General features: G+C 43.3%; 1 protein-coding gene across 5 annotated transcripts in view; it reads right to left on the reverse strand.

Moving 5' to 3' along the window:
* LNX1 (ligand of numb-protein X 1) overlaps positions 1–22,866 on the reverse strand; it is a 73,154-nt gene that overhangs the window by 50,013 nt on the left and 275 nt on the right. For 2 of the 5 annotated variants that reach the window (XM_074822545.1, XM_074822544.1), the window contains exon 2: positions 19,342–19,819. In XM_074822545.1, the coding sequence (XP_074678646.1) occupies positions 19,342–19,724 (383 nt within the window). In that variant the 5' untranslated portion in view covers positions 19,725–19,819. Of the gene's footprint in view, positions 1–15,357; positions 15,675–19,341; positions 19,820–22,866 lie in introns of those variants that run through there. The other 3 variants (XM_074822546.1, XM_074822549.1, XM_074822548.1) reach the window with 3 other exon arrangements.

Genomic DNA, 22,866 nt, shown 5'->3' on the forward strand with positions numbered 1-22,866 from the left:
AGAACAGACTTATGGCAAATTATTTTCTTATTTCCTTAAAAGCTAATTGAAGATGCTACAACATCACATAGGAGGGTTTGCTGAATACTTAGATACTGACATGAAGGAGACTTTGCGAAACTGAGCACAGACTGTTCGCAAAGGCTAACCACATCAGCCTCCAGAGATGGTGCTGCTTCCTAAGGGGTTGTCTGCCAGAGGGAATTACATGATTACTGTAGGAATTGAGGAATGATACCTTAGCCACACCATCTATATTATACGTGTAGAAACACACATCCGAGAATAGCTTCCCTGGAGACATCCCTGTTCCAGAGTAAGAGCATTCACCAGACAAGCTACCCTAGAGTAAGAACATTATTGTCACTTCACACCCAACTTTATAATGGATTAATTTCCCTGTATGCTCAAACCATTTTTCTGGGATAATTTCTGCCCTTTCTTCCCTGCCCTTTCTTCCGTGCATCAAATAGAAACTGTGGGAGCTCTCAGTGTCAAGTTTAGGTGCTAGTTTCCCAGTGTCATTGATCCAGGTTCTGCATTCCAAGATCCTCTCTTCACACTAGGTAGTGGCCATGTATAATCAAGGTATCAGTAAAATTATGGCTTGTTTTTAAGTCTATAAAGGTACCTGACCATTTCTTTAGCCCACAAAGAAGCAGGCACAACGAAGCACAGACATTCATGTCAATGGTCATAAGTAACACAGGGAAGGGAATCAAGAGATCCTTCTGCTACTCGGGGGAAAACAGACAATTTTTTTCTTTCCTTTGATCACTTGTTTTCTGTTAATTAACATGTTAAAAGTATCATTTTAAGACTGTTGCTCTAATAAAACTTTAGGGGTAAAAAAGCTCTCCCAATTCAGTAGGCAGACTTTTCTGGCAGCATCCTTTATAAAAGTACTTAACTCCATAAAAGATGATTCATTTGATCCGCTGTGTCTAGCAGTGGTTCAGGATCAGTTAAGAGGTGATATTGCATTGTAGTTCAAGCTCTGTGAGAGCCAGGGTCTACCCCTCAACATGCCACATCTTTAAAACAAGTTACAGGTTCATTTTATTTCATGTATAATAAAAAGTCCTTAGGGTTTACTATGGTTTTATTCAATGTCTCCCACAACACAGATTTGTCTCATTTGTGGGTTCTTTAAGCTACCAGAGCACAAAAAGCAATAAGAATAAAAGCAGTCCCATAGAGCCCTAACTGTAGGAACGAGCTTTTATTCCCCGTCAGATACCTCAGCATCTCTAGCAAAAAGGAGAGGGGAATGAAAATAACAGACACCCATCTACCTTCTGAAAGTACAAAAGAGGTTGGGACTTGAAATAGAGCTCTGGTGCTGAGTCCAAGTATTGCTAAAGATGCAGAATTATGGATCACCCAAATTTCTGTGCTCAGCCCTGGACCTGACAGCTCACCATTGGCTTGCAAGGGCAAGGACCATTTCCCTTCAATGTGACTGTTTCAGAAGACCTGGAAGAAGAACTCTTTGCAAAGCAGTCAGAAGGGAGGAGAAAATACATCAGCAACTGCTTCCCTGGCACACGGGACCACAGACAGCACAGCTGTTCTTTTTGGAAATGTCAGAGAGGAAAAAAAAGTGCCTAGGGAGTTGCCATCGGCAGATGGCACAATAGGTGATTCCACAATAATGCTTCACATAGTCATAATCTTTTTTTGAAAACATTGTTCAGGAAGCCCAGGTCTAACTAACTTTACAAATAGCAAGCACTGCTTGAAAAACTGACATGTAAATTATAAAATCACTTGGGATCCAGTTTCCCTGTTTCTCTCTGATGAAGGGGAGCACAGGCGTGTCTCAGCACAGATGCTGCAGCTGAGATAGCCCTGTATCAGCCCTCTCCTGTCTGGTCACAGCCACGTCCAGGGAATGTCAGTAGGCAGATTTCAGGCCATATCCATGGCTCCACCTCTCTCCCTTCATCTGTCCTGTTTGCAAGCCGCCTGCCACAGGGAAGGTCTGTGCAGGGCCAGTTGTCCCATCAGCTCCCACAGGAAATAGCAAAACCCTGTCCCTGGGCTCTGCAGTAAGCCACACACCTTTGGAGGCAAAACATGACCTCAAGGTTGTTTTGAAATTCTGCTGACATATGCCTATGCAGCAAGCCACGGCAGCTCTCAGATGGACATGGACTGCCTCCAGTCCTCCTTGGTGCCCAGGGCCTCCCCAGGTGGGCAGGTGGGGACAGTAGAAGGGAGAAGTGTCATATGGTGCCAGACCTTTTCCACTCTTGAGCACTGCCAGGAGATGGGGCGTTTTTGGTTGAAGATCCAAACTATAAGCCCTGAATTCCACAGAAGTCAACAGAAAAAAAATTAAACCCGAACCCTCCACTTCCTTGTGCCCAGGACACTGAGGTGAAATGGAGACGTCAAAATGATTCCTACTTCATCGCCATCACTGTGGTCAACCAGAGTTGTGGTGAGACGGGACCAGGATTCATCCCTAGCTTATAGCTACACCATTCAGCTTCCTCAGTAGCTTATGAGACAGGCAGCAATTCTGTTCACCCCTAAACCCCTTGAAGCCTTCTGTGGTGATGTGGATGACCTTTACAAGGACTAGCTTCAACGCTGGAGACAGAGACCTTTCTGCAGTCTTGCTCCTTACCTGCAGATCTGACCATTCAGCAATGAGTCACTGTTTTATCACCAGTCCTGCTACTCTCTTGAAAACATCCTGTTTCAAAGGAACTTTCTGGTCAGTGCTAAAGTCATGGAGTTTGTGTCTGCCAATGTGGGGAGATAAATTTCAACAAAAAAAATCAGGAGAAAAGTCACAATTTTGTAAGATCTGTTGTCATGCAACTCCCATTGTCACAAGAGACAGGAAAGGCGGAGTCTGAGGTTTTCCAAAGCTCCCACACAGGAGTGTGTTTTTTTGGAGGGGGAAGGGTTGTCACAGAGATTGCAGAAGATGGACTCCATGATATTTTATTTGTATTGTTTCAACTCATTCACCCACACACCCTCAAGGGATATTTTGTTTTTTAAAATTGCTGTTTCTGCTAAAAAACGCATGGTGTGAATCAGTGTGGTTAGATGCTCCTTTCCCCAAAAATATTTTTTTGGATCTCTACTATTCGATTTCTCTGCTACATAGGTGTAAAAAATAGAAGTTTGCCCATGTATGCAAAACCTCATTTTCTTCCTAATTCATTCCAATAAAATCAGGAGAGCAATATACTGAAGTCAATGGAATAATATCTGTACAGAACTAACCTAAGTGAGGAAAAAATCAAGCGTGTTGATATTACTCTTTCATTACATCTTCCATCTTCCATAGCTTCTTCTGTCTGAGTACTGGAATAGCAGATAGAGTAACAACTAGAGACAAGGTCCTTGAACCAAGCAAATCAACTAAGTAAGAGGATATTAAACGATATAGGGGAGAACTTACAACCACTATTTTCTTGGCTTATTTTATTTTCACTGTTTGCAGGGGGTTTTGTAGGACAGTTTGCAACTCTTTTAAGGATTTCAGTCCAGGTGGTAATTTAACTAAGAGGAGGATCAGTTGATAAAACTCTGATTAGATGTCAGTTCTACAACTGAGCTATTTCATGGCCTGGCTTAACCTTTGTTTAGTCTAACAGATACATCTTTAGAGTTCACCGAGACTGCTGAAGTGAAGTTAATATAAAGAGACTTTCACTAAACCTGGTCAATCCATAAAGCTTTCTTTGTTTTTGGCCTTCAACTCTGCATGTTTTGCTGAAGTTAAGCTCTGCAGCTTAAATTCGCAATTTACTCATACATTATTCCATAAATTTAAAATAAGAAGCATAACCAGCTTAGAGTTTTGCAGTGCTGCAATAGTGCAAGGCGATGGAAGACACGTGGCTCGGTGTGCTCAGCACCATTGGGGTTAACCACAAGGGTCCTTGACAGATCAAGTCAGCCAGTTTCTCTCTTTCCCCTTCCTCCTTATTCTCCTTGAACAAGACAAGACACTCACAGACTATTTCACTGTTTCACAGACCAGTCAGGTTCTTGGAGACAAGGGAGCAGACAGGATCTCCCCACCACTACAACAAAGAGGACAGGGTTTGTGCAGCTCTGGCAGAAGTGTCTTTCCATGGACTGATTGAACTTACCAACTTCAAGTGACTTTGAAGTTACGGATGGGTGATCTCCATTCACCTATCACATTTACATCCAGGACCAGCATACTCTGTCCTATTTGATCTTGGCTCTGTACATTTACTGAAGTGGTGACAATGGAGTCTATGTCTGAGAGCACCTTGTATTTTTAATCCAGTTCAAGTCTCCTTCACCAGACAGAAGAAACATGCTGCCATCATGCCATGCAGTGTTCAAGGCCACACTTCCCTGATAACCTTGACCCCTTGGTACTGCTGTACCAAGAAGGGCATATGTGTGGGAGAGGCAAAAGCAGAGGTGTAAAGAAAACAAGAATTGAGAGGAAGCAAGAGAAAAACAAAGATTTAGGGTAGCCAGGAGCAGCCAGGTGGAAAATGGCTAAAGAAACCGAAACACAGCCTGGCACTGGTGATGACAGCGCTGAATGAGCATTGCAAGTCATGTCATGGGAACCAACAGAAAGATTCCTATTTAAAGAGTTTCAAACCTGCATCTTCTCTCAAAACATATACAGGACAGAAGCAGTCAATTCGCACTTGGCAGGTAGTATCAAGAAAGTTTATGTAATACTGCAAAAAGATAAGCACTTATTTAAAAGCAAACTGTTATTTTTACCCAACACACAAACAAATCAAGCTCCCTCATCACAGACAAAAACCTTCATGCTGTCAGCTGTGAGTTCTCTTGGTGTTATAAAGCACCACAGGGCACAAAATCACTATGGTGTTTTTTGTGCTGGTTGTCAACCACTATTTGCTGGGGATTTGAAAAACAGAGGAGACATGAAGCACAGGAAGATCTAAACAACAATTAGCAGACCTTAACAAAAAGCAAAGAGATCATCACAAATCTGTGAAATGCATTTTCTTTTTAAGAAAGAAACTGTTAACCTCTCTGCAATACTGAATTATCAAGAATATGAGGGATGTAACTAAGCATCTGCTGAAGAAGGAAGGGAAGGGAAGGGAAGGGAAGGGAAGGGAAGGGAAGGGAAGGGAAGGGAAGGGAAGGGAAGGGAAGGGAAGGGAAGGGAAGGGAAGGGAAGGGAAGGGAAGGGAAGGGAAGGGAAGGGAAGGGAAGGGAAGGGAAGGGAAGGGAAGGGAAGGGAAGGGAAGGGAAGGGAAGGGAAGGGAAGGGAAGGGAAGGGAAGGGAAGGGAAGGGAAGGGAAGGGAAGGGAAGGGAAGGGAAGGGAAGGGAAGGGAAGGGAAGGGAAGGGAAGGGAAGGGAAGGGAAGGGAAGGGAAGGGAAGGGAAGGGAAGGGAAGGGAAGGGAAGGGAAGGGAAGGGAAGGGAAGGGAAGGGAAGGGAAGGGAAGGGAAGGGAAGGGAAGGGAAGGGAAGGGAAGGGAAGGGAAGGGAAGGGAAGGGAAGGGAAGGGAAGGGAGATTGTGTTGTGAGGTAGGTGGAACAGGTCCAAATGCATTTTGGAAATATCTGGAATGGATTACAGTTCATCAGCTCTAGAAGAGGGTTACTTGGTCTTGGCCTCCCTTTATAAATTTCTTTCGTTCACTTGGGTCATGTTACTGTTATTCAAGCCTAGATTACAAAAAAGGCAGGTCTGTGGGATTTTGCATTTATTTGCTTTGTCAGCTCAACATATTAAGTGCAAGTTTATACATACAACATATATCTTATTAAATGCTCTGTCCTGTTCTGGTCTATTCTCTTCTGATTTATTTTGAACTCAAAAACCGTAACTGTAAGTGCCTTCAAACCTACAGATGCTTAGACCACTGGGGAAAGAGCAGAAAAAAGTGAAATGCAGCAACCATTACTGTCCAACTTCATTACATTCAGGCCTTGGAAGGATAAAATAAGAATGTACTGGAATTTAATCTCCTCTGAGGGAAGAAACTGGAAGCAGCATGTTTGTTAGAAACAATACACACTCAATCCACTAAAAATCATCAAGCTATGCAAAGTTTAAGTACAATTGAAATATGGACACTGAGAAAATTTACAGACACAGCACCAGGGAAAGTACATTTGTATGGCCATAGCCTTGACCCACAACAGCACAGAGCAGGTGGAAAGCAGATATGGAGAACACAGCACATCCCCAACACTGGAGGCTGTGCAGGATGTGCAGGACTCTGCCAGTCCTATGCCAGTCCCAGGTTGAGGCAGGGCATCACAAGGACAGCACAGATTTCAGTAACCACCACTGGATGCCCACAGCAGGATCTTCTCAGCATTTCTAGAATGATTTTAGACTGATTTTAGACTGATATTACCAGTATCAATAATCCATCACAGTCTGGGTTGGGACAAAGTAGCAGCAACTGGCACTTTCAACTATGCTCGTCCCCACAACAGATCCCAATGAGAACTATAATCACAGCAGTGCCAAGAACAAAAAAGAAACACCAAAGTATACACACTGTATTTGGGAATGAATGGTATTCATCCTTTCTCCAGCAGTGCCATCTTCCTGCTGTAACTGCAAACCAGGTAGTAAGATCTCAAAGGAGAGATGTGCCAAATGTTTAAATCAGAACCAGTGGTGAGGCTCCTTTGGGAGCTGACGGTGGCAAGTCACAACCACCTCCTGGGATTCCCGCTCCTGCATCAAAACCTGTTTGGCGAAGGGCTGTGTTGCAACATGTGCTCTTCATATAGAGCGCTTATTTCTGACTGTAATTTAGCCTCTTGGCAGGAGATGTTCATACATATCAAGCGAAACACCCTTGCTCATCCATATCACCTACACATCCTCATATAGCAGCAGCAGCACAGCGTATTCTCTGCTTCTAGTGGTCTCCTGTGGATCACAGGACAGATTTGGTTAATCATGCCCATCTCCTCTCCATAAAATCCTGCTCCACAAGGGGTGTTTTCTGGCCTTTATACTGTTGAGCTATAAAATCCACAAGTGAAGGGGCTTCTGTGGATGCTCCTATGAAGCCATTTCACTATTCATTTTACATGGGAAGGAAGGTTTAAAACAGTGAGACATCACCAGTGCTAACTGAATGTTAAAAATAACATATAACCGTAATGCTTATTACATATGGGAGGAGACAAGAAAATACCTGAATTATGCTTTCAAAAATAGTACTGTATGTTCTTAATAAAACACAAACATAATGAGGCCATCAGTCTACTAATCTTATCAGTTCACTAAGTTCTGCAGAGGAGAGAGGAAAATACGATCCTTAGAGCACATCAGATTCCCCTTGTCCTCTATTTAAGAGGTTAGTAAATTATTGAAATTCTACATTAAGTATCTATTATACACTCTCTAGTGAATGATGGGACTGCAATGCATAATATAGAGACGTGTAAGCTTCCCAATATGTGCACATAGAATTACTTGCTGACCTAAAACACTTTCTTCCTGCCAATGTGATTTCAAAAGAGTCAAGGAGGGAAAAATAAATCCCAAAGTAATACACTGATGATTTAATTTTGTAGCTGAAATTTATACTACTAAAGACATTTTATTAATTTATTTACCTTATTTAGGTAAATAATATGCAATGAGTTAGTAGAAGAGCAAATGAAAAATGAGCATGGCTGCAGCAACTGTAAATATCTTGTCTTAACCTGACTTCATGCTATGTGTCACAGCAGTGTCATGGAGCAAGACACTCCACAGGGACAGAGGAGTCAATAGTGATTATTTCCTCCTCACCCAGGTATCCATTATACTCAGCTCAGTGTCTTGATAAAAAGGAGAGAATGAAAACCAGAGCAGATACAGTCCGTGCTATGTGTGATCGTTACAAATCTGATTGTCTGCCTGCACTTCTGAGAAGAACAAGACTTTATCAATAAAGTTTGATGATGCCGCCAACAGAAATTCAACAGAATGGAGACAGAAAATTCCTAGAAATATGGCTTGACTTGCCCACTCTTTTCCTTTGTATCAGCAGGACATATTGTACAATATGCAGAAGTTATGGATGCCTCACAGTTTAATTTTTTTGTGTAAAAGTTGTACAGCATCTGTTGTAATCTCCAGCTGTTTCATTAGGTTGTTCCTGAACTTGCTTCAACCTATATTCAGAATCTGTTGTCAATTAATAAATTATATGAATGGATAAAGCATATTCTAGAAAGAGCCCGAGGATTCACTGGCTAAATTCAGTCTTCACCAGCTGCAGCTTTGCTGAGGCCTAGGGGTGAATTCAGCTTTCTAAGGTGTTTAAAAGAAAAGTTCACATTCTTAATCCCCAAACAGAGTTTAGCTCCAAGCTGGGAATCCTTCGGTGGCAGTGGGGTTTTAGTCATGACATATAACATGTCACTGACTAACAGATACCTCCACTGAGGTACCAGTTCAACACAGATGGATCAGCCTGGACCCTCCTTTTGAAATAGGAAGACCAAAGCAGCCACATCTATTCTGTTACACAGTCTATGCTATTAGTTCAACATTGTCAGTGATGTTACTATAAAACCTCTGCTTTTGTGTCCTGTACCGTTGGCATCCTCATGCACCCAGTCACTACATGGCTCAGGGCAGGGGCAGTTTGGACACACAGTCATATGCTAAGATGCAGAAAAGCAGTTCTAGTTCCTGAACAATAGCTCTGCTCATGGAGAAGGTCATGAAATGCCAGCTCCTCTGTAGTCCGGGGACCTTGAAGGCAGATTCCCCCAAAAGTCAAGAGTTTAAAAAAAAACCCCAAACAAGACAATCCTCAGACCTACTAGTCTGCTTCCCTACAGTGAACTGGGCTGCATTGCAGCTGATCTCAGAACTAGTATTCAGAACAGGATTTAAGCTATGACAGGCATAAGAGCTCTGCAAGAGCAGTGTTTATCCTCACGTTGCAGGACAGCCCAGTTCTGCCAGATTTGTCAGAGAAATAGCTCAAGGAAAAATATCCTTGTCATGCTGCCAGTGCCAGTGCTAAACTAGGTTAATTGTCAGAGAGATGCAGAGGTCGGCCAAACTTGCAGCATGCGCCTGTGTGGCTTAATGTCAGACAAGAAATGAGAATCTGTTGCTTTTGAGTTATCACTGACCTCCTGCAACTCTCATCACCTCAATCCTTCCTCCTACCCTGCCAGCCACCCGGTGCTTTGCCCTCTCTGGTCGCAATCCCAAAGTCGATCGCCTGTTGTGAAGCAGCCTCTGAGCGGGATAAGATTTGCCCCTTCTGTGCTAGCATTACATGGGCAAGGCGTGTAAGCACACTTCTTCTGAGCAGCCTACACAAGAATCAGACATAACTGAGACATAACTCATTCATGAAAAGAAACCTTTCTGCCAACCATAATTGTTGCAATGCCTTTCCTGCTTGGCAGGGTTTCACTTTTCTTGGCTGGCTCAGGTTTTACTTTTGGCAACAAAATTTATTTGTTGAGATTGACACTGGCCAACATCAGCCTTTTCCAAAGGTGTGAGAAGGCTCCAGCCATGAAAAAACATTCCAGCAGAGTTAAAGGTCTAATTCTGATCTCAAATGTGTGTAGGTAGCTGTAAATGAAGTAAAGACGACTTTCATGCTTGCACAGAAGGAATGAAACAGGATCTTTCTCTAAGTATAACTGAAATGCCAACTTTCATTACACATAAAATTCCCAGGCAGAATCAACAAATTCTTAAAACTCTCAAATGGTTTTTGGTTTCTGGAGCTGTCTCAGACAAATTTATTTCTGCACCTAGATTCACAGTGCTGGGGAAGAAGATGCTAACCAGTAACACTTACTCATACCACAAAAATGCAGCACTCTCTAACCTGGGTTGTGGAACCAGGCAGGATGTACAGGTGGGGAAAGGTACCATGTCTGGGAGAGAGTGGCAGAAGGCCGGGGAGAGACCCAGTCCCCACCATGCTGCTAAGGGGAAACACTGCATATTTGGCAGATTGCAATTAGTCCTTGGTCAAAGAGTGACTGGATCCAGAACAGCCATGGTCAATAGAAATGACTAGTTTCTGCTGCACCTCCTATGCTAGCAGCATAGTCTATATCAAACACTCCTGAATACAACACCTAATGTATTTAGAAAATTCAATTTGGGCACCTCAGCACCATGTGTTTAGACTGCAACTTGTCCTGTATTTTTAAGAATAATACAGTATATCTGCAGTTCACCTACATGGGCTTCTGCTTGGGGGCTTTCAGGCCATATTTGTACTAAAATTTCAAGCTTTACTGTGCAATTCTAAAGGCTGGAAATACAAAAGGGCAAGAATGACAGAGGAAGGGTCAAGGCATGAGAGAGGAGAGGAACTAACAAAGTTAAGGACCAGAAGACATATGAAGCAGAGGGCAGGAGTGGAAGAGCAAGCAAGAGGGCTGGTGGAGTGAGGTCGGAAACAAGGCAGTAAGGAGACAGGCTGGTGAAGTGACTCTAGCTGTTGCTGGAGATTTTAGGAGAGGTCTCAGAAGTCTGAAGGATAACCAGATCCTTGGAGGATCTGCTGCCCTTGCAGGGATCTTGGGGAGAAACAAAGGGAGCCTGAAAATGCCCAGTGCTTACTGCTCCCCTGCACAGTGGTACTTGCTCAGACTTGATATAAGATAATATCCAGATCAGAAGCTTCCCCAAAGAGACAGGAAGAGTCAGGAACTGAGAAGACTGTATTTCTTGCTTCCACGCAAGATGTCAGTTTACCATGTTTCCATCCTGTCTCTTTTGTTAAGCTGTAGTATAGGGGTGAAGCTAACAGGCAGACCTTGACGCACCCATGCCTTTCTGCTTTAATTCACCTCAGTTCTGCTTTCCCTGAGAGACATCCAGTTCTAGTACACTGGAAAAGACCCTTTGTTTTGTCCTGGCTATTTAATGCAGATATTCTAAACATTGCATTTATATTTTCATTCAAGAATCTTTCCATTCAAGCCTTGCTTTCCAACACTTTCAGCTTTAATTAACCTCACAGCTTAACTCTGACACAGATTTCCATACACACAGCTTTGCACAGAGTAAGGAGGCCAACACGTGGATTTTGCAGTGGACTAACACACGAGCCCAAAAGATGCTCCAGGCTTATCAATTTTGTCATGAATAATGCATGCTCTGCACTCCCCAGCCTCCATGCAGCTAATTTCACAAGGACAGACTTGGAAGCCAGACACAAGTTTCCCCACTGAGTTGAACAGAAATGAAAAAAGTTGGCTGCACAGTTAAGCTCAGTGCTGGAAGGGGGCTGGGAGGGTGTACCTTACAGCTTGAGCTAAATTGTTCTTACTATAAAAATGATGTGCCCAAGGACACTAGAAGACAGCTGGTGCTTGCATCTCTTCTTTTTAAATTGAATGAACAGAGAAACTAAATTTTACTGGCTATTCCAACCCAAAGTGCTGTTTTGAAATTTAAGAGAGTAGTTATCATATAAAGGTTATATGGGGAAACTTGATCCAGTTAATTTGGTGAGATCCCTTTGACTGTTTCACATAAAACCCAAGAGGGGTAAGAAAAAAAGAAGTAATTTTTTGCATGTGGGAGTAGGCTGTGCATTTAACTCTAACAAAAAATAGATTTTAAAAAAAATGGCTTGATTCAAATTAGTGGGGTGGATCTAGCTGGTGGATTACCAGCAGTGACTAAGGCCAGTTTAATCCTTGGAGGGAAGCAGCACCAGCAAGTGCGGCTGCCACGGGCTGCCCAGCACTTGACCTGTGCTGAGCACACGCGATGACCAGCACTCTCCTGGGCGCTTGCTCAGTCAGCACAGACACGTGCTGGAGAGGGATTAGGTTGGAAACCACCCCACACTTTCCATGTGACTGAGGTCCTCAGAGGGACAAGGTGAGGTTATTCACTGCCTAGTCTTGCAACCCTCGTCCCCTCATAATTCTATTTCTAAAAGTGGCTCATTGAGCTGAAAGTGCAGAAAATCCTTCTATTGAGAAATATCCTGCTTCACAGGTCCTGCTTTGAAGTGAAAGAAATAGAGATGGTGGCTGGCATCCCTCAGTGTGAGCAGTGCCACCAGGTCCTCACCCCCAGGAGAGCCTCCTGCAGTGGCCACAGGCTGCCTTTCCATCCACACACCTTGTATTTAACCAGAGGTAATAACATACCCCGACTCAAAAGAATGTTTGGGCAAGTATTTGCTTTCTCAAGATATTTTAGATAAGGAAGAAAGATTGCAGATGACTGTCAAAGCAGTTTTATAGGGATATAAAGAAGGCACGGACCCTGGACTGGGGCCTCTTCAAGACCCATGTAGACCCTTATGATGCCAAGAGCCATTGGGCTGGTGTGGCTACATCCCACCCCCTCGCAGAGGTTCCTCAAGGGACACCTCACAGATTTCTCTTGTCCTTCTGCCAGGTGTTTCCATGGGCTTCCCCGCAGGAGGGAGCACCCCGGCTTACCACTGGCTGCTCTTCATGATTTGGCTAAGAGCAAGGACAAGAAGAGTATCTGTGTTGAGATCTTTGCTGGGGGCAAGGGAGGGACAACAGGCAACAGTCAGGGAAGTGGTTTTAGTGCAGGTGACAGTGTCAGGAGATATGTACTTCCTTGTTGAGAACACCTATAATTATCAGACTGCTAATAGAAAACTAAAAATAGAAGCACCTAACATCTGTCCCATCAAGTGCCCCTACAACACATCCGCAGAACTCTCTTTCCTACGTAGCTGAAGTGCAAAGGTCTGACACAGCCTTTCCCCAACTTCATTTCTCCTCTTCAACTCTCCTAAAATATCCTCTTTCTTAGATGGATTCCAAAGCCTGTATCTCCAGATGGGCTTTGGGCTATATTGTAATCCCTACTCCCCAAGCTGCCTGTTCCGCACTTATGAAAAGAAATGCCCTCGAACTAAAGCAAACCCTGCCAATACAACACAAATAACCTAACCTTTGTTTGAACAGGGTAGAAGGGAAGAGATGGGCTGTATGAGCAGGAGGACAGTGTGAACCCCAGTGCCCTAATTCTTCCTCTTGAGCCAGCACCAGATATGGTAACTGCATCCCCCACAGCCCTCCAGCTCTTCCCTTGCCACTCACACCCCCGCCAGCCCACTCCTTCTCCTCAACTGCTATCTCTGGTGGCTGCCAGCCAACAAAATAATGAGTCCTGACTGAGGCCAGTATTTGTTCTGGCCAGCAACCAAAGATAGTGTGATAGTGGGGAAAAAAAAGTTTTCTACTTAATACAGTCTAGTTTCAAGCCATGGGGCAAGCCATCAGATACACTACACGTGGTAGTGGCTTTTCACTTGCCTGTGAGAAAGGATTTACAAAGCTATCTCTGTGAGGTTCGGGGTACAAAAGGGCTGGGGCAGTAAACCTGTGCCCCCAGGAGCCAGGCTGTCCTGGACACTGGTGCCCATGCTGTCCTACTCACAAAACTTTGCATGAAAAATATCCTGCATACAAGTGCCTGAGAAACCAAAGTAGCAACCTGTAGGTCATAACATTTGTATAAACTGATTAAACAGGACTGAAAACAGTATTTGTCCTTTTCTTTCAACTGCTTCTATTAGAGAGAACCTTGAATCTGTCCCACAGATTAGTACATCAGTGCCTTGTTCATCATTCAGCAGCAGCTAGAGGCATCAAATACAGGTGGAGGAGGAGAAATTCCTGAAACAAACTCAAACTGCCCAGCACCCTTTTGGATTAAGTCAGCTTCAGCAAATCCTCCTTCCTGCTGCCCCAGCCAGAGACAGAGCAGTCCAGGAGGTCCTGAGCACCAGCTCCTGGCACCAGGTAGCATCCAGGGCTGGGCACCGGGGAGGGGACGTGCACCTCCCATTGCTGACAACCAAAGATGCACGTCCAAGCTCCAGCCCACACCCACTCCATTAAGAAGGGCTGCTGACGTCCGGCAAGACTAACATCTCTGTGGGTTAGAAGGCTAAACAAATAAGAGACAAATAGCTACCGTACATCATAGCCCTTTAGCCTGGGAGAATCAGTGAACCTGAATTCCCCAAGAAAAGCAAGTAGGCTGCGTCTGTGCCTGTGCTCTGATTAATCTTATGTTTGTTTTCCTGGAAACTAGATGTCCCAGATGCCATTGTTTCCATTATAAGTGTTCATCTGCTCTGTTTTGAGCTTGATTGCTCCTGTAGTCTGCTTTGCTTAACTGTTTTTTGTTTGTTTTAAATTAATGTTCTTAAACAAAATGCCAGTAAATTAAAATGAGGACATAGCTGCAACCCTCAACACCAGATTTGTTAAATGTTTAAAAACACCTATGGCATACAGAAATCCTGAGCTGTTGTATGCAGCGTGATTCAATTATTAATAGTTGCCATGCATATCACACAAGAATTTCAAAAGGGGACTTTGTGTTTCTGCAAAACACTGCTATTTGTGTCTGACAGTAGAAACAAAATAATTTGGAAATTAGTCTCATTGGTACTAATCACAACAGTTACTGAAACATTCTCACTGTAGGCACAATACAGTAATTTTTCGTTTTTGAGCAGAATTAGACATTTCATTCATTATCTCAAGGAAGATCTTAAGAGTATATAATTTGTTAAAACACAAACAAAACATAATTAAAACATACTGGAACAAATCTCTATTTCTAGTCATAAAAGCCCTATTAACTAGTACAATAACATTCAAGCACAAATTAAACTAGTATCATTTACAGATGATACCATAGAATATTTGTTTTATGGTTTGGAAAGATCAGCTATGGGGTTGTTTGAGGTGGGTTTTTTTTATAACATGAAGATAGATGAATGGATTGCTACATTTACATTTACGTTACAAAGAAAATAACATTCTGCTGTGGGCAAAAACAGAAATATGGGAAATTTCTTTCCTGTCTCAAGTGACTTATTTCTGGTGAAAGGCTTCTCAGTGTTTTGCTACAGGCATGCAGCTTTACACACACAACATGATGCATGTATACAAAGAGAGCGCTCTACCGGGGGGTGTCTATCCTGATGCCCTCCTCTGTGCCCAGCTCCCCTGCAAAGCTATTTATGGAACGAAAAGAAAAAATACAGATTCAGAAATTGAAAAAAAACCCCAAACCCAACAACCACTGAAAATGTCAGAAAAGAAGGTTGATAAGGAAAAAGGCAGCTTCACTCAGTATGTCTCAGCTTCTTCCAAAGCAGAAAGCAGTGGCGATGTACTGCTATTATTAGCCCTCCGGATGGGAAGCAGCTAGTTTGCAGCACGGTTTGAAGCTGTTGGCAAGACACTGAGGGATTTTCTTTCCACATATGAACATGCACAGACACACAGGCAGACAGACAGACCCCCCAAAATGCTCGTGACGAGCCCCTTCCCGCGTCTCGGGTGAGACAGACAGACAGAGCACAACACCAGCGCGACTGTGTGTACTCACAGCTCAGAGTACAAGAAGTGCAGGTTGCCCACATTGTCTATGTAGTTTGCAGGACTTAGCCAAGGTAGGACCAGTAACAGGAGAGCCTTCATTTTCAGTGCAGGGTTGGCACTGCTGCTAGGTTTCCTCCTTCCCACCGTCTGTCTGTGCTGGTGGGACACACAACGTGAAGCTTTTGTGCCAGCCAAGCCCCTTCTAAGCGAGCCTTTCCATTTCAACGCAATGGTAGCACATTATGAATCAAGCTTAAATCCTTTAAACGAAGCTACACTGCAAAAATCATTGACCTGTAAGAGGATTACTCGATCTGACTCTCGGATGGGTAGATGTGAGGGTTTAGGGACAGCACAGCGTGGTTGGCGAGACAGTGACTTATGCTGCAGAGGAGAGCGATGCTCGGGGAAGAGACCTGCCTCCTGCAGGATTCAGAGTGGTTCTTCAGAGGCAGCTGGTACGTTTACATCACTGCCCACGAGCAGATGGGTTACGAGCTAAACTGCATCATGGAAGGGTGTAGCTGTCTGACAAGGGGGGAAAAATATGCCTCCCGTGGAATTTTGAAGCAGGCGATATCAGAAGACCACACCTTTTTAAAGTAAAACACCGCAAAAGATCACAGCCAACTGCTGGCTGTTTGCATCAGTCCGAATTCTCCAAATCCAGTCAGATGATTTTGTGCAAACATAAATCATGTAATAATCCAAGGACATGACTCTTCTTGGGGGTTTTTTGTGGTTCTTTTTTTTTAAGGATGCAAGAGCAAACACTTTAAATAAGGATGATTTCAATGGACTACTCCATGGTAACCGGTGTTTAAAAAAAAATAAAGTTCTCTCAGCAATTACAGAGCATAAAACAGCAAACTCACCTTGTCCCATCAGTGACCTTGTCTTTGATCGAGGCAAACTTTCATTTTCTCTCTGAGAACCAGGATTGGTCCGAGCCTGAATCATGCAAGAAATGTGAGGACTGCCGACTGCCCTGGTGACTTTAGCAGAGTCTACTTTAATTTAGTCACTGAGAACACAGATCACGTTCAGTCAAGATTTCAGATGAGCTCTGAGTCGTTCTCACCGCAGGGACCAGATTTTTTATGATTATTATTTTATTTTTTTATTAGCAAAGTTGCACACTTTCTGTCCCCTCTATTGATTCACTGGAGTTAAAGAGAACAGCATCAGCTCAGTCTGCTCAATCTGTGCCTGGGCATGCCAGAGCACAATGTCCTTCTCATCTCCTAGCCTGCCATGAGTTGAAGGTGGGATGACAAGAAAGGTTTCTGTATTTCTGAAAATTAAATTAGGCAGAGGCATAAGATACCTTTGGCAATAATTAATTAATGTTGTGCTTAAAAAAAATAAAGGTATTGCACAGTATGTGCAAGCACAAGGTTGCAGAATTCCCCCTTTAGGGGTCACTTGGAAAGTTCCCTCCTAATTCTTGCCTCGAGTGGGAATGACAGTGAGGCTGCATTACCCACCCCCTGGAAAGCTGAAACCCTCAGCAGCAAATGTTCCCCACAATTTTCTACTGCCCTGCCTCTGCCTTTTGGCCTTAAGGTAACTCAGCCCTCCAAACCATCCTGAGGAGGAAAATTCATGTCATGAGTGGCAAAGAAGAAGCCACCCAGCCTATGTAACACTGCCTCGTACTGTACTGCCTTAGAGGCTTTAGGTTTTGATGGGAAGAGAAACCACTGATCCATCTCTCCAGTCTCCTCCTCTCTGGGTTTGTAAAGCTGGGACTTGGTGGGGGAAGCCTGACACAGAGGAGGAAGGACAGCAAGAGGCTGTGGGAACACGTTACTAAGCCAATTCTTCCTATCCCCCGTTGGGCTCAGGCCAAGCGAGCCAGAGGCATAGGATCTTCAAGATCCTGAGGGAAAAATCCAGGCCATGGACATTCAATAATAAGCACTGGAATAAAACTTGCCAGGCTTTTACAGGACCAAATTATGGTTTACAACACTGCAATTCTGCAAGATATGTACACGAAGGGTATCTTTACTACCACCTTAAGGAGAAGAAACCAAGACACTGAAGTGACTTGAACATGTCCATGTAGGACAGTAGGCACTAGAAATCAGGAGTTGTGCTAGTTGTGTGGCTTCTGTGTAAAAAACAATATTTCAATTTGCTTATTTATTGTGTGGGTTTTTTTTTTTCCCTGTTAGTTTTATGACCACACCACCATCATGTCAAAAAACAAGAAGACAAAACAGAGGATCTAAAATACATTAAAGTCAGCTATATGTATAGTAAAGGGAAAGGGTATTTGCATTAGGGGCTCCAGATTTTGTGGTTGGAATCTGCAGAGAAACATCTCAGTGACAGCAGCTCACAGCAGACTGTCAGGTCCTTTACCTGCATTACTACTGAACTCAGTATGTGAGGCCTGTCAGAGAAGTACTGACCAAAAGCAGAGAGTAACTTTACAACTTTGCTAATAATAAATAACTTTGCTAATTTTCCCCTTAGCATCAGAAAGCTAAACTTGCAGAGCACCTCTGGCCTGGGCTGGAGGCTGCTGCCACTGCCTCTTACGCTATGAGCCATGAGACAGCAGCATCCTCAACAGGGAAAGCCAGATCCAGAACTGGGTGGGCCAAGACTACCCAAATTCACAAAGACCAAGCCTCTAGCATGTGAAAAGCGGGTTCTTGACCTTTTCAAGGGATCCAGAAACCCTTTACTAATGTTTTTTTTCTGTTTCAGTAATGCAAAATGGTCACGTTTTTCGATTGGTTAAATCACCATAACTTCAGTGAATATCTTCAGTGAATAAATTCCTTATGAGAATCCAGGTGCTTCAGGAAATGAGGTCACCAGTTCAAATGGGGACATGTGTGAATGGCAGGCTGCAGAGCCATTTTCAGTTACAGACTTCAAGATCATGAAGGCTGCAGCCATGTGAACACACCTCACCAGCCTGCTCACCAGGGATGCTCTGACCCTCAGCATTACCATGTCTGTGCAGGAATGTGCCCCCTGCATCAGTCTGGAGCCCTGCACTTCCCAGGGCTTCCTCTGCAATGCACAGGCAGAAGTACACACACCTAGGAACACGACTCACACCTGCAAACCACAGGGAAAGTCATTTCACTGGACAACAGGTACAGGCCACAAAAAGAGGCATCTCTTAGACTCCACCTCTCCTCAAATCCAAGGTACTGTTACCTGGACTATGCCAAAACATTAGTTTGCCACCAGAAATCACAGCCCTGAATGTATCTCTTTATTCTTCTGCCTTCCTTTCAAAAGGCAGAAGATGCAAGACAAAAGCAGCAGCACATGTTTTTACCCTGCAAAACAGAGGATCATTCATCATCAGTTCTCTCTTCACAGAGGAACCAAACTGCTCCCTGGTGAGGTCTCTCCTGGAGGCAGGAGATGGGGTGCCCTGGCCACCAGGAGAGGTAAGCCTAGAGGAGGAGTCCAGCCAGGGAGCTCTTCCACACCACATTGCTCTGTGAGCCCCATGGCGCGGTGCACAGGGTAAGTGCTCACCTGGAAGAAAGGAGCGCTCATCTTCAAAGACCAATACCAAAACAGAATATTTTCTGCTCTACTTCTCATATAGGTCATTTGCGATTCAAATAAGGATTGAAGAAAGGGCAATTATAAAACCCTTAATGTACTACTAAAATATTTATGATAACTCAGCTTCCCAAAACTCACAGATCTCTTCGCATGACTAAATACACACTTACATTATGTAGCTAACCACAAGGTATCTACCCAGAACTGCTAACAATAACACAAAGTACTTTTTTTTTTTTAGAATCAAATGTATTCAAAGTGAGATACCATCATATAAATGGACTAAATTCCACTCTAAATTAATGATACTGTAGGTGGTCATTAGGAGTCAAATCGATAAATCTTTCTTTACATTAACTGTCTATTTTAATCAGCATTAATAGAAAGTAATTTTTCCTTTCCTTAAGACAAAAAGTGGAAAAAAGGTCTATCAACAGCAACTTACTGGGTTTGGAAATGCTGTTCGAGGTGACCGCGTTGCACAATCTCTGAGCAGTGTTCTGTGAAAGGGCAGCTAACCATTAGCTTGTCCAGGAGGTTATTCACTAGTATGCTGGACTTCCTGCATGTCTGGAGAATCACAAGCTTGCGGTCCATGGGGCAGAAGTCTTTTTCCACAAGGAAGTTCGTAAGGCAGGCTGTGCAGAAGGTGTGACCACAGAGCGTGTCTAACGGCTGAAGCAAAGGTTGCAGGCAAATGTGGCATATCAGATCATCATCTACTTCTTCAGTGTAGCTGTACAAGTGGTTTTCTTCTGGTAAATGTGCTTGGCCGCAGGTGACACAGAGTGGTGCGGAGCTGTCCTCCATTTCTTCTTTCTGGCTCATAATCAGAATTGATGCAATTCAAAAGAGGGCAGAGAGGAATACCCAATCTATTTTCTATTCATGAGAGCCACAGCAAGGCTTGTGTGCCATCAGATCTGTGGGGAAGAAAGCCAAAGGGTTAAGTTCTGGATTGTTTTCTCTTACCGTACTTACAGTTTGTATCTGGATATGAAGTACTCTAGCAGGTATTAGGGAAGGATTGCATCTTTGGGATGGGAGGGTGAAGCAAAGAAGGAGACAGGAAAAAACAGAGAAAGTTAACTCCAGGGACTTCTTTTCTCTTAAATCTAGCTCCATTTACACAATTACTCTAATTGTAAAGAAAGCTATCAAAATAGGGAGAAATACTACAGGCATTTAATGGTTGAAGACCTTAAATTAGCATGTAATTGCAGTTCCAGTCAGCTGATTTTGTGGTCACATTACTTCTGCTGGAAAAGCAGCATCATGTGAAGGCAAACATTGCAAGACTCTGTGCAGAAATATAGGTAAAAATAATGGTTACTGTCCAAGCTGCCTACTCAGCACAGTAAGAGAAAGCAGCAACTTCACCTAACACACAGGAGCATACAGGCACTGTACACGCAGGCAGGACAATTTGGGTCATGAGGATTTAGAGCTTGGGACCCTCTAGACCATCCTTGTCCCACAGCAGCAGTGGACCTGGGACCCTGCATTCAAAACTTGTCTGCTTATCCCCCCATGGCACTGCTCTGGATGCCTCAAGTCAAGCAGTTATAACCATCTGCACCAGCATAACAGGTTCAAAACTTCATTTTGTTTCCCCAAACACCAAATACTTCACACACTGAAGTCCACAGCACGATGTCAAGTGCTGTATTACTCAAAATTAGGTCTATTCCCTTAATAATTTATATTATAGAAACCCAGTACATCCCTAACTACAGACCCAATTAGCTCTAGCCAGAGCACCTGTCTGCTGGTATTTTAAAGATGTAAACTCTGTGGGTGGCAGCAAAACTGAAGGGTAATTTGTGGTTTTTACTCAATGAACCCCGACTGCTCGTTGGAGCACTTAGGTCTCATTACTTCTATGCTTATTTTGATATACCTCTTTGAAAATAAACATGAAGATATAAAATATGCAATGCTCTAATTACTAACCTTGCTTGAAAATGTAAATGTTGCTGCTCTGCTGTAACACTGTACCCTTGCTTCCAGCTTGTCTTAATTTGCTGAGACACTGTGTCAGCCTCAGACACCCACATTTGAGAGCAAATGAGGGAAAGAAAAAAAAAAACCAAAAACAACTGACTATGACAGAGCACATTTTCATGTAAAATAAAACCTTATTTTTATCCAAAGCTCACGCGCTCTAAACCTGAGAAATTATACTTTAACATGGCAGGGTTTTTCCGACATAAAGGTAAAATGATAGCTCCGCTAACTCTAACCAGATGTTTAAATGTCAAACATTCACTTTAATGCTTTGCTAGATCCTATTCTTATGTAGCAATTATGCTAAGTGGCTGTATAATAATATTTTTTGCTTGCAAGACTGAGTTCTGCATAAGCTCAGTCTCCTGATTAGCAGTAGCTTCATTTGAATTAAAATCATTGCCTAATAGAATTCTTGCAAATATTTAAAATACTCTATACTGTGGCAAATACTTCCTTTTGTAAAAATATTTACCAGAGCTCTTAGTGAAGAAACTAACATCTTTCTATAGTTCAGAAAACAACTCTACCTGCTATCATAATATAGGAATTAAAAACAGTGTTATTTGGTTCGACTAAGGTGACACAGAGCAAAATGAGACAAGAGAAAAGATTATGAGGCTGAGGTGGGGACTGTTTGAGCACTGCAAGTGACTCTTGGTAGGTAGCTCTTAGCCAGCTTCTCAATGAAGTGAGGTGTCTGCAACATGGTGTTTGATCTACCAGTAGCTGTGTTTCACAGAGTAAGAGGGAGAGCGTTCAGCTGATCTCCGGATTCCTCACTCATGGAGCCCATCCAAAGACAACAGGGTCACTGCAAGAATGGCAATATGCAGCTTGGGAATTTGCAGGATTGTGGCTTTAAAAATAGGCATTAAATGAATTAGAAATTAATAAAGCATGACAAAAATAACATTGTTTTATGAACTTTGTTATTTCCTATATTTTTGAAATGCCTTGCACCAGGGGGAACCAGGGGAGTGGGCAATATCATACTGCTTCTCCACTCTTCTGCTATGTCCTCTTTAACCAGCACACACAGGTAGACCCATGTGGGTGCTCTCCCTGTGTACCACGTACCAGAATACGGCCAATCCCAGTACTTTTTTGCCTCATGGATGTTCCCAAGGACAGAAACTCTTCCTTCCTGCTGGCAGGGGCCCCAGCGTGCGCACCCATCAGTGAACCTGCTGAAAGCTAGACCCGAAGCCCTGCCCTGAGGCAGGAGCAGCCAGCAGGAACAGGAGCACTGGCATCCAAATGACCCTCTCCCAGCCTTATGCCCTAGCCCTGAAAGCACCACTCCTCCACTCTTACATGTACAACACATCAACTCCTTCGATAGAAATCAGGTACAACTGGAAGCAGTGCTACAGCTCCAAAGTGACTCCAATTATTTCCGCAATGACAACAGAGAAAGAGAGGCATTGCTGCCCTAAGGCCATGCTCTGCTGCAGCAAAAACCATACGAGAAGCCCCAGCAGATGCAAAGCCAGACTGTTCTAACCACATTACTGATACTCTTTATGAACCTGACATGTTAATAATGCATTGCTAGTGAAAAAGTGCCGGTGCGGGGAGCTGTACCTGAATCTTACAATGTTTACATAAATTACAAATACTTGCTACAGCACAGGGAAACAAAACCATACATGTTAATTAGTAACAGACATAGGATTTTTAGGAGGACTTAATTCAAGTCCTATGGCCTTTATTGTTTATAAAATTTAGACAAGATAATAACATAAATTCTGAAAAAAAATATAAATCTATCAGCCTTTTCTGGCTAATCTGGTCCATGTTCACCCACGATGAACCTTCTTAAATTGCTGGACATATCAAGCAATGAAATGATTGCCGTCTGTCTTTGGGAGGTGATTATACCACCAAAGGAGTTAGCACAGAGGGAGTGCGATGGAGTTGTTGCACAGATTCAGTCAGAGGCAGATGTTGTTTGAAATGT

The sequence above is a fragment of the Strix aluco genome, chromosome 4, assembly GCF_031877795.1.
Source record: "Strix aluco isolate bStrAlu1 chromosome 4, bStrAlu1.hap1, whole genome shotgun sequence".
Taxonomy (NCBI): Eukaryota; Metazoa; Chordata; class Aves; order Strigiformes; family Strigidae; genus Strix; species Strix aluco.